Genomic DNA, 12,333 nt, shown 5'->3' with positions numbered 1-12,333 from the left:
ATAAGAAAGATATTAAGCCATTAGAGAGCATCCAGAGGAGGGCAGCAAGGATGGGGAAGGGTCTGGAGGGGAAGCCATGTGAGGAGCAGCTGAGGGCACTTGGCGTGATCATCCTGGAGAAGAGGAGGCTGAGGGGAGACCTCACTGCAGTTACAACTTCCTCGGGAGGGGAAGAGGAGAGGCAGGAACTGATCTCTTCATCTCGTGACCAGTGACAGGACTCGAAAGGGTGTGAAGCTGAGCTGGGGGAGATTTAGGTTGGATATTAGAAAAAGGTTCTTTGCCCAGAGGGAGGTTGGGTACACTGGAACAGGCTCCCCAGAGAAGTGGTCACAGCACCAAGCCTGACAGAGTTCAAGAAGTTTTGGACAACACTATCAGGCACATGACTCTTGGGGATGGTCCTGTGCAGGACCAGGAATTGGACTTGATGGTCCTGGTGGGTCCCTTCCAGCTCAGCATATTCTGTGGTTCTGTGATTAGGAGCAGAATGAATCCTGCTGCTGCTGCTTTCCTTAACTACCAGGCTAATACTTCCCAACATTTGTTTTACACTTAATAATAAACTAATGCTTTTGATGTGTTTGATGGAGAACCTTGATTTTGATCTACCTGCATTCATGTCTGTACATCACCATCTTTCTCCCCAAGAAAGTATTTTCGAGTAAGAGGGAGAATTGCGATGAATGTAGTGATCAAAAACTTGCTGCTATGAGAAGATGGGGCTGGCCTCGCCTCTGAATTCTGCTACTAATGTTTGTTTCTTTTCCTGCTGGAATATACTGGAGAATCTGAGCACAATTCTGATGTGGTGCTAACTTTAGGAATCACACTAATCTGGTGCTAACTTTGGGAGACGTGCTGATCTGGTGCTGACTTTAGGAGAAACACTGATCTGGCTAATGCTGACTGATGTAAGGAGACACCTCCTTGCACGGCTTTTGTCTGGCTACGGGTACATAGATATTGCCTAGACTGAGGAGGCACCTTGCAAGGCTGCTTGGGTCCTCTTTGTGAAGGCAGAATGAGCTTTGAAGTATTTTTAAAAAACGCTGAACATCTTTTTAGAAAGAAACAAAATACTCTTTCCCCAGGAATGGCAGAAATCAGCCTGAATCCCTCTCCAGTGGTAGGGCTGTTCAATTTTTTTTTTTGTCATGAAAATGTGAACAATGTAGCTATTAAGTAACAGATTGAAGTCAAAAGGACTTCAGGCATTGTGAGACAACACTTGTGAACTTTCTGTCCATCAGGTTATCTTACCTTGTTTAATGATATGATAACCTGTGCTGGTGAACGGGACTGAGGGTGAGTTGGCTTACTTAGTAAAGTCACAGGAGACAGAGGACTTCTACTTCCTTGATGGGTAGAGCAAACAGAGGTTAAAGTCAAACAAGGTCATCATATCTTGACGTTGTGGTGACCAGAAGTTTAGCTCTGCTTGCTCTGCTGCTCCTTGCAGGTTGAAAAGAACAGCTTGAACTTTGAGGAGCACGAAGGGCATTGCCCTTGTCCTGCTGTAGGACTGCTGCCAGCTCTTTTTAGGACCATCTATTTTAAAAATAAGTGCTGCATGCCAAGCTTGCAGCAGCCCAGCAGAGGAGTAGGTGCCTCTCTTGAGGCAGCAGCCTCGAGGAGTAAAACTAGGTGGGTCATTGCTCCTGGATAGCGGACCTGGGGAAGGTCTGTGTGATGGAAAAGACTTGCAATGAATTCTCTTTTATTCATCATGCAAACAAAACTGGGATCAATCTGAAATCTTCTTTATTTTTGAGTACCATAAATGAGTTTCAGGAGAAGGATTACAAATAATTGTAAGGTACCAATGGAAGTAATTTGATAGCTGTACTCAGTACATCAGATTTCCACTGCCCCTTCTGACTTCAGCAGTTGTTCTGTGGGGAAGATGGTCACCATGCTCACGAGGTGGCATTAAGAGCCATAACAGGGTGGCAAGTACGTCCCTGTAACTCATTGTCCGATGTGTCATTTACAACCAGAGACCTGCAGGGTTTTGTTTTCTCTCAAAGCTTTAGTGATATTTCAGTTTGTGACTAGAAGAGCTGTAATTAGGTTTTTAAACTTTTTAAACCTGTGAGAACTGTTTAGGTAACCATCTGTAACTGCAGTAAATGTGTATGTGCAACTTAGGAGCTGCATCGCCTTAGAGTGGATTCACTGAGGTCAGGCACAGACTGATTGATTTGTAACCAAAACACCTTCGATCTGTATTGAAATCTTGTCTTGGAATTTTGCATTACTAATCTATCTGCCTGGGACCTCAAATGCTCTTATTGTATAATAGGTGATGGAAATATTTTCTCTTTAAAACCACCAAAGTGGAGAAGATGGGTAAGACTTCTGGGCTGTTCTAGAATTTAGGTGACATTTTTATATGGGACACTACAAAATCATGTTAACTACGCTCAGCAATTGTACTCTTCTTGAGGCTTCTCTTTCCCTTCTCTTCACTGCCCTAAAGCTAATAAGCCCTTTCATTTACAGGTATTTTTGCACTCTAAAATCTAAGTTCCATGCCTTTGGAGATCAGTGTGCTGTGCAATGTCTTCTGTCTCCCTGCAATGCCAGCTGTTCTTACGTGGTAAATGTGATTGAAAACAGAGTACACGGGTACTTGTCTTTTGTGAACCTCTGTCCTAGAGGTGTGCAAGAAAACAAACACCTGTAAGACAGGTGTATAATCTGTGTGAGGGAGCTAGATATGCATTGCATGGCCTGATTACTTGAAGAGCCAGTGTTACCAACTGTTAGTGCTTTTGCTTTTACAGACTCATCTGGAAACAGTTATCTTGGATATTTTTTCTTGAATGGACTTCCATGTTTTGTATTGTAATCTTGTGAATATTTTAATACACTTTTTTTTTTTCCCATTACTGGTTTGCTGGATGAATTTTACCTGGGTGAGGATTGGGAAGGGAGGGGGACTGAAATACAACACCTCTGTCTCTGGCAATGTTCTTCAGTCGCTGCAGTCCGTGTCCACTCAGCAACAACACAGCTGGAGAGCTCACCCTTGGAATTCACACCTTGTGTTACTGCTCCAGCTGGAAGAGCCAAGGAATGCAAGTGGAATTGTAGCAGAACACTACTGGCTTCACTGTGGGACAGCCTTTGAAGAAGGGGAGCTGACAGAGTATCAGGTGCATGCCTTGTAAGAATGGAAAATGCTTTCCTTGGAGTGTCCTGCACAGATGCTTTGCACAGGATAACATAACATTGTACAAAGAGTGAAAAAGGAGGGGACCATCGGTGCCACAGCGAGGTGCAGTTCCTTTCCACCACTGCCATGCTGGAGTGGTAACTCACATGAGGCTAGGGGAGAGTAGGGGTGGAGAGAGACATAAAATAGGACCTTGCAAAACTCCAGTGTTTCAAGGCATTTATTTTCATGAAAGCTCAATCCTGAAGAAGCTACCTGGTCCCTGTCATCTTCTCCCCTGGATATAAATTCCTGAGCTCTGGTACTTCAATGCAATGCTCTTCTGCCTCGAGTTATAAAGGATGACAGAAGCTAAAACACCAGTGGCACATACTAGTTTGTTCTCCTTTTGTTAGAGACAGCGGTGGCTGAGAAACAAATGAAGATACACATAACTGAAGCTGAAAAGAATGTCCTTAGCTACCAGGGAAGAGCATCACAGGGAACGAAATACGAATGCTACTGTTGGTTTCTGAAAGTGTGGTAAACCCCTGCCCAGGTCTGAGTGTGACAGGAAAGATCACTTCAGTCTGAGGCTCTGGCTGTCACTCCTGGAGTCAGATAAGGTGAGACCCAGCAACTCATTCCAGGCACAGTCCACAGTCAGTGTCTCTTTAAAGAGACAATACAAACACACGGGTTTGCTTTGATTTAAAAGGTCGCCCTTTATTTAAATGTGTGGTGATACTTTTGTTATTTGCACTTAGAAAACATTTGCTCTCTAGGCATTTAAATTTCCTCTTTGATTTTTCTCTGAGGAAAAGCACATTAAAATTAGTGAAGCTGGGTCCCATGGGGATGGGTTTGTGCGTTGTTAGATTTGACCTGTTGGGTTAAGCATCTCTTTACTGCAGCTGCTCTTGTTGTTTTGCTTTTAGCTCCTGATTGTACCTATAGGAAAAAAAATAAAAGAGCACAGGCTAAGAATAGAATAGTTACAATAACAGTGTCTTCCTAACAATCTGTTCAGCAGAGGAGGTTTAAAATTACAATGGACTTGAGGGTGGAAACTCAGCATAGGATAGCTTAATTCATGTAAAAAGTTCCAAAGTAGCTAAGTTTGCTGCATTCCTGGCCAGTCCTGAAGCCAGAAAACTCCAAAGTTTCCCTCAAGAAATAATTAAAAAAAATTGAAAAGTGCTGCTCTGCTTACGAATCCTTTGATGCAGCTGGAACTGACAAGATTCAATGCTCAAAGCTGATAGAAGTGCACAGCTTATGAGGACAAAGTCTAGGCTGTTTGTCAGTCAGAACCACAGCTTTTAAATGCCTTAGACCCAGAAACTGCAGCTTACATGGAGCATTCCTTAACATGTGCTCTAGTTGGACTGCAACTATTTAAATCTTCCCTCCGACTTAACTGGAAAACTAACAACGTAGCAAAAGAGTTGTGCAGTGTTTAATTAATCATTCAGTCCCTCTTGCCTGATGCACTGACATTGAGGCTGGCAGCATTTATGAACTCCTAGTCAAGAAGAGGTGGTTTGAATGCTCAGTTAGAGAATGTGGAGAAGCCCTTCTTAACACCCACCTCCATATCCGGAAGAGCTGAGAGCCACCGGCACAGCCAACAAAGAAGTTCACAGCAAACAGACTCCAGTTTTTAGGAATAATAACTAGAGAGTATCGTGACCAAATAAGGCCTGTTGAATCAAATGGAAGGTTTAAAGATGTTAATCCTTTAAAGCAAAATACTCGGACATTTCCCTAAGTTTGGAGACTGATACGTGGGCCACTTTAAGTAGACAAGTTTTACAACTTCATGTTAGACAACTGCTTTTTTCATAACTACCTGTTTCTCAGTGATAAGTGCAGCAAGTGCCACTGGGGTGGCTACAGGTATGTACTGCATTTTCCCAAAATAACTAGACAGTAAGGTCAATTGTAGTCTGAATATCAAACGAAAATCTCTGTACTCTACAGAGTAGAGACCTTAATTCTCCAGCACAATTGCAGGGTAGTGGTATTTTGCTGTAGTATGTCCAGCTTGGATAGTTTAACCTGAAGAAAAGGAGGCTCAGGGGTGACCTTATCACTCTCTGCAACTCCCTGAAAGGAGGTTGTAGCCAGGTGGGGTTTGGGCTCTGCTCTCAGGGAACAAGTGACAGACAGGATGAGAAGAAATGGCCTCAAGTTGCACTGATGGGGTTTAAATTGGATATCAGGAAAAAACTTCTTCACTGAAAGGGTTGACAGCATTGAAACAGGCTGCCAGGGAAGTGGTGGAGTCATAAGATGTGTAGATGTGTCATTTAGGGACATGGTTTAGTGGTGAGTTTGGCAGTGCTGGGTTATTGGTTGGATTCAATGATCTTAGAGGTCTTTTCCAACCTAAATGATTCTGTCATTACAGACTATTGCTTCTGCCAGTGTGAACATTCTTGGCAGATAGCAGTGCAGTAGTCCATGTACCACTACTTCCAATTCCTTGTAACACTTGCAGATTCTTTCCAGTTAGTGTAAATACCCTACCATTCTTTAATCCCTAAAGTCTGTTTAAAAAAAGTCACTATATCCTGGCCTGATTTCAAAATTACTTGATCTGAAGCAAAAGAGGTCACTTAGAGGAATGAGTGGTCTCATGGTAACTTAAGGGATGAAACTCATGTCCTAACTCTTAGCAATCTGGTCTGGACAATTCCAAATTAAGACACATGTAGAAAACTGTTACATGATTACAGAACACTTACAGGTTTGATAAAAAGTGTACAGCTGTTCCAGAACTATCATCTAACAGCAATAGTGAGAGCTGGCATGTTATAGTTAAAGCCTTTCTGTAGAAATGGATTAGTGCTGATGGAGGATTTGGAAAGGAGTGTATTCAGGTTCAGAGATGGCAAAAACATGGAGTAACTGTGGCTTTACCTGTGGCCATTAGTACTGCAGACTGTGCTGTGCTGAGCTTTTCTGCTGGTCTGGCCATGTCAGCCAGTCCAGCACACACCAAACCCTGTAAAGAGAAATTCAGTGAGCACCAGTCCAGGACCTCCTGTAACGGGTCAAGGGATTTACAAGGGGAAGTTGTTTCACAGGTACATGCATTATGCAGGAGATGGGATGCATTGTGTGAGCAATTAGACTCTTGGAGACACCACCCACTTCCAGTCCCTTGTGGTAGGGATAAGGACACAGTTATGAGGGTTTCAACTGGCTGGCAGTAAAATCCCAGGCAGTGGCAATTTTTTATTAATTCAAGAACAAGGTTAATTTTAGCACAGCTGCTTTCTTAACCAAACCTGGTTTTTTTGCTGTAAGCAACAAGTAGATGCTTATCTAAATAAGGCCCTTCTTCCTACAGTTCAGGCTAAGATATTGCTGGTAAAGATGTAGGTGCGACACCATATAGTCTTCACTCAGCTTCATTTACAGGGGATAAAAGTGCTTCTTTTTAAATATAATTTCAGTAAAAGTGGAAAACTTCCAGGTGAACTGAGAAAGGGCTTGGCTGATCTACTTGACAACATTAGCAGTAAACTGCCTGATTTGTTTGTTGTGTTATTGCCCTCTACTGGACATATAATGTCATAGTCATGTTACAGGAGTTCACAAAAAAAATCCACAAAAATACCCCCCAAACCAAAATCCCACAAATAAGAGAGTCCTAATGCTTTTAATTCCATGACTGCCAGTAAGGACTCCATTGGCTCCAACCAAGAAACCAGTTTTCAAGGGAAGAGACTCCTGTGTCCTGCCTCACTTATGGGACTGGTGCCATGGGAGGGATGGACTTTTAGCACTCCTGGCTACCTGCAGTAAATGTGCCTTGGCCATCTAGAGGGAAAGTCTTTTTTAACTTCTCAGTGGAGACACCCACTGTGAGCTTAGAGAAGTATTTCTGTGTGCTCACAAGAGAAAAGGCAGCTGTGTATCAGCTCTTTTGACACGGCAGCAGTTGACACCAGCCTGCTGCTCAGGCTCAGGAAAAACCTCTGAGGAAGGGGAGGGTTTGACCATGGTTACTGCAGCTCCAGTCTAGACTGACAAAGAAACCAAGCTGTTGCTTAGACCATAAGGCAAGGCCTGTGGCCTGTGAAAAGCTGGAGTTCACAATGGCAAAGTGAGGAACCAGCTGGCAGTAGCAAGAGCAGGGGACATCCTTGCCGGTTATCAAACAGCTTTGTGGGCTTGGAGGTCGTTTGTTTTATCTGTGCCAATACAACAACTAGGAGGAGTACAGCGAATTAGGAGGAGGCAAATACTTCACCTGGGCACAAACAGAGCCCAGAGGTGTAGCCAAGTGGGAAGTAGAACCTCACGGGAGGCAGAGAGCCACTGACAGCCAAAATGGCAGCTGCCTTTTTCTTCTGTTTTCTCAAGACTACCTTGCACTCTGACATGCTTTAACCTACCTTCAAGCTTAGGAGGCCTAGGAATTTAGCTTCCCTAAGATCCTCTTCAAATTCCTCCATCTCTGAAGAAATACATGCTTTAGGAGTTTTGCATTATGCCAGCTCATGCCTACCTGGAGCTAGTGTTCCACAAGAGAAAGCTTTTGTGAAACTTGCAGTGAAAAGTACAGTTTTTCCACAAAGCATTTTCTCCCTGCATGTTGTGCTCTGGGTTACCAAGGTTAATTTTGTTCCTCCACATATATTAAAAATTAGAGCCTCAGTGTTAAATCTTTCCATAGGCTCAGATATCTGCTGGGAAACTACTGCTTTCTCAAATGGATTGCTGCTGATTGACACCCTGACACCAGCTGGGATCTTATACTTACCCATTTCATAACTGGTGCCCAGAAAAACACTGTCTTGGGACCTGAGGGAGTGGGGGAGGAAAGAGAAGAGAAGTTAAATTATTCAGTGAGATGTAGCTATTTTAATACCCACAGTAAGTTTGGGTTGTTTTGGGGCTCTTTTTAATAATGAATTGTGTGTATTAGCACAATTTCTACCACTGTACAAGCTCTAGCACCTTATATCCATAGTTCATCAACTCAGTGCATCAACCTTCAGTTGTGTAATCACTTCTGCAACAGGTGAGTAGGATTTTGCATGTCCATTTTTAAGCAATCAAGGACACCAGAGCAGGCAAAGTTGATTTATGAGTGAAAAGAGTTAGGATAAGGCCTAGGAATAGTGAAAACAGTTTCCAAAGAATGATTAAAACTTACTTTACAGCTGGACTAACAGAAATAGTATTTTAAATCTTTGCAAACTGAATATTGTAAACTAAAACTCAAAAATATTTTATTACTAGGACTGTAACAAGCCAGTCCCTCCTTCCTTTCCGAAATCACAGTCCACCTCTTCACGCTACAGGCATTAGATGGTTCAAGTGAGAGCACAAATCACAAATAGAAGCAGCAGTAAGTGTCACAAGGAGAGTGTTCTCTGACCTGCACCTCTCAATAGCCTTGTCTTCCTGGCAGAAATAAGGCTTCAAACCCACACCCCAGGAATCTCCCAGGAGGCAATGGAGGATTATGGGGGAAGAGTTAAAAATCTCCAGGAGAAAGGGAGAAAAATCAATGCAATGGGGTCTGGGGGAAAACAGCTCTCTTACAAATACATGTATCTTGCAGTGGTGCCGAAGTGGCAACTGGTTGGTTAAAACAAAGCAGTGTAAAGCCACAGCTACAACCATGCCAGAAATCATTAATCCAAGACTACTGCTCCAAGTCTTGAATGGGAGCCCATGACCCAAAGCACTAGGAGACAGTCAGGACACTGGTTCCAGTTCCATCAGAACACGGGGTTTAGGTCTCAGTGTGCCACTGTTCACCACTCTGGTAACATCCAACATGAAGCCAAGTTTTCACTGTAACATGTAACAGGTGTAAAACACGTTATATATGAGTAACCACCAGGACTTTGCTTGCTTTTTATGTGAGCTACTTTTTCACTAACAATTCAGCCTTAAAAAGACCTTGCAGCAACTCTTTGTGCTCCCTGTTTTAAGCACCCTCAAGTTTAAAACTGTGACTTGGGGAAAATGTGACCGCTGGGTTTCTATGGCAGGCACCTTGTGAAACAACTAATAATTTTGGGGGGGATAAGACTGTTAAAAATATCACCTGCTCTGTCACCTTAAAGGCAACTAGGACCTCAAAAGGGCAGGGCAGAAAGCAACAAAAACTGGCCTGGCAGCTTCGTATAAAGCCCTCTTTAACCCACACTGCTTGCGATCAAGCTTCACGCTGCAGTTAATAACTACTACCATGTTACTTTTTATCTAATATTGCTGAATAAATACAGTATTATCCTTTAAAGATACAAACTTAAGTTGCTGTTCTCTTAGGCAGCTGCTCGGTGTAGCAGTATCAGGCTGCAAATACAGATTGTAACAAATCAGTCTCACAGAGGCCCTCCGTAAACGGCTTTAATCCCTATCGGTTCATTTATTCTAAAAGACAAATTCAGATTTGGAGTACTAGAGAATGTGGGGTAAGTATAAATTATTAAACTGACATTCCATAAACAGCCACTAAAGTTCTCAAGAAGACTGACGTTAATTTTTATTCATAATAGATAAATAACTTGATCATTTAAAACTGCTGACTACACAAGTAAGAAACAGTGCAAGAAGGTACAAAGGGAAGGTACCAATCCAAGCTGGTAATTAGGGAATACTGTCAAATGCCTGGAGCAGAACACCTCTCCTGGAAGCACTCCAGCAAGCACCCAGCCATGGAAAGCTCTTCCCTGGTCCCGACATCCAGAATTTCTCAAGGAGGAATTCGACAGCAGGGGGAATAGCAGAGGCTCACCTGGATATCACAGGTGTGACCAGTTTATAGGATTTATGACTTCTATTAAATGCAAGAAGTCTTTGTGCTGAAAAGTTTGGTTTAATCAGGCAAAGTGAACCCAAAAGGCCAAAGGGGAGGGGAGACAAGTTGAGCCCAGGCTTTCCTGTGGCAGCCTGGGGAGTTGTTGTGCCAGGCCCTCCACTGTCCTCCAGCAGTGCCAGCCAAAGAAACAGATTTTCAGACCAGGCATCAATTATCTCACTGGAAGCTTTCTTTGTGCCAGGAAAGAAGAAAGCACATTCTCCATCCCTCACAAGTGATTCATAATTCCATGACAATGACACTTATATTCCTAAATTAGACTAGAAATCAGGATATCACCAGAGATAAAATGCCAGCCTTTCATTTTTAACCTACTTTTTTTTTTTTTTCTAGTCAGAGTGACATCTATTGCATAACTTTCTCACAGACACACCTTCAGGATGTTCAGAGCTGAATCAGAAATGGCAAAGGTTCAGTTTCAGGACCTGCTTAGGGCTATTCTCATGCAGATAGATATGTGTGTGTGCGTGTGTGTGTGTATATATATATATATATATATATATATACATACATACATACACACACACAAAGAGTCCATAAGAAAGGATTTATTAATTACAACATTATGGTGGTGAACAAAAGTGGCCCATGGGCAGTTCCATGAAGTGAAAAGCACTGCAAGAGAACCCCCAAAGCCTTATTCAGTTACTACTGCAGGTCTGGTGAACAAGGAACACAGATATTCCCAGTGCTTTCTGTGCCTTGTATCCAATAAAAGCAGCTTCCAGCTGCTTTTCTCACAGATTGAATGTGTCTCTCAGCACCTTTACAATGGAAGTGTTGGATATATTGACTTTTCATATATAAAAATACATTAATATTAAATATATTGGCCTAGTGAATTCAGTATAAGCCAAACATTTTGAGAACTGCAGTTTTTTCACTCTTTGTGATTTCTGTAGAGAAACAATTTTCCTCTTGAGAAAGAGCCGTTTCAAGAGGACAGACTGAAAGCCAAAGTCCATTTTCACAGTGCATATTCCAGATGGGTCAAGAGTCAAGGATGCCTAACCCATAGACAGGAAACAGTGGGAACAGCAGCCTATGGAATTCCAGGATTTTATCGAGCACTGCTTTTAATTGCCCGACACAGTTTGTTTACAGGACAAACACCACGTAAATGGCACCGAAGGAGATCATTTTACAAGAGGCTTCTCCCTAAGTCCCCCCTGTTTGCTCATGCAAAGGCAAGTCGTAGGTCAGGCGAGGGGAGCTCATTCCAGGGAAATTCCTTACCCACATCAGCCCTGTCAGCGCTCTCCCCCGTCCCTGGAAGTGTCCAAGACCAGGCTGGATGGGGCTCCGAGCACCCTGGTCTGGTGGGAGGCGTCCCTGCCCTTGGCAGGGGGGTTGGAACGAGATGCTCTTTAAGGTCCCTTCCAACCTGAACCATGCCGTGATTCCACGAGCCTATTTTCCATTCTGTTTCCCCAGCACATCCACTTGGCTGCGGGGGCCTCCAGGCTCCTTTGGAAGCATCGAATTCCCCGGGACGGGCTCTGGCGGCGCCGCCGCTCCCCGCGAGCGCCGTGACAGCGACACCCGGCTGGGACCATCCGTGTGGCGCCCGCCTTTTTGTATTCCCCCTTCCTAGACACATCCACGTCCCCGTTAAGGAGCGGAGCCACCGCACCCGCGTCCCCGCTCCCGCCCCCCGCCCAAGGTGACCCCCCGCGCGTTACCCGCCGGGTGGTTGTAGAAGGGCCGGAACCGCGGCGGCAGCATGAGCTCGATGCGGTCGAGCAGGCGGTGGTAGGAGGCGCGGAGCCCCGCGACGGCGGCGGCCATGGCGAGACGAGCGGGGCGAGCGGGGACCGAACGGAGGCGACCAAAGGGGACCGCGGAGACAGCGGGGACCGACTGCGCGTCCTTCCCCCGCCGGCCGCGCCCCCGCCGGCCCCGCGCGCTGATTGGATGTCCCCGCAGGGGGTGGGGCGGGGCGGGGCGCTGAGCGCAGCGCCATTGGCTGAGCGGGCTGGCCCCGCCCCCTGAGGAGATCTGGCGCGCCGTCCGCCCGCGGGAAGGGCACCGGTGCCCGGATCAAAGATGGCCGACGACGGGGCGGCTTCACTCTCTCGCTCAAGATGGCCGGCGCGTTGGAATCCTAACCTACCCAAACCTAAGATGGCGGCCTTGAGGCTTCGCCCCGGTTTGACTCCATAGAGCCGGTTCGGCGGCCGGCCACGCCCACGCCTGCCCTCACTTGGGGGCGGGGTGACGTCACGGTCTCTCGCGAGACGCACGTCAGTCCCGGCGCCCCCGGTCCCCCCCCCGATAGGCGTGTCCCGCCGCGTGCCCGGTGGGCGTGTCCCGCTGCCGG

General features: G+C 45.2%; 1 protein-coding gene across 1 annotated transcript; it reads right to left on the bottom strand.

The window, feature by feature from the left end:
* Window positions 1-3,387: 3,387 nt before the first annotated feature.
* MPC2 (mitochondrial pyruvate carrier 2) lies at window positions 3,388-11,889 on the bottom strand. The gene is made up of 5 exons (XM_027722335.2): window positions 11,696-11,889; window positions 7,938-7,978; window positions 6,086-6,170; window positions 4,752-4,863; window positions 3,388-4,111 (listed from the first exon to the last, which is right to left on the bottom strand). Exons 1-5 carry the CDS (start codon window positions 11,799-11,801, stop codon window positions 4,066-4,068), a joined length of 390 nt encoding a protein of 129 aa, XP_027578136.1. The 5' UTR covers window positions 11,802-11,889; the 3' UTR covers window positions 3,388-4,065.
* Between the last annotated feature and the right edge of the window lie 444 nt (window positions 11,890-12,333).

The sequence above is a fragment of the Pipra filicauda genome, unplaced genomic scaffold, assembly GCF_003945595.2.
Source record: "Pipra filicauda isolate LSUMZ 115617 unplaced genomic scaffold, ASM394559v2 scaffold487_size526621_pilon, whole genome shotgun sequence".
NCBI classification, from domain to species: domain Eukaryota; kingdom Metazoa; phylum Chordata; class Aves; order Passeriformes; family Pipridae; genus Pipra; species Pipra filicauda.
The sequence above is the reverse complement of the archived record's forward strand: the minus strand, read 5'-3'. Positions and strand labels throughout refer to the sequence as shown.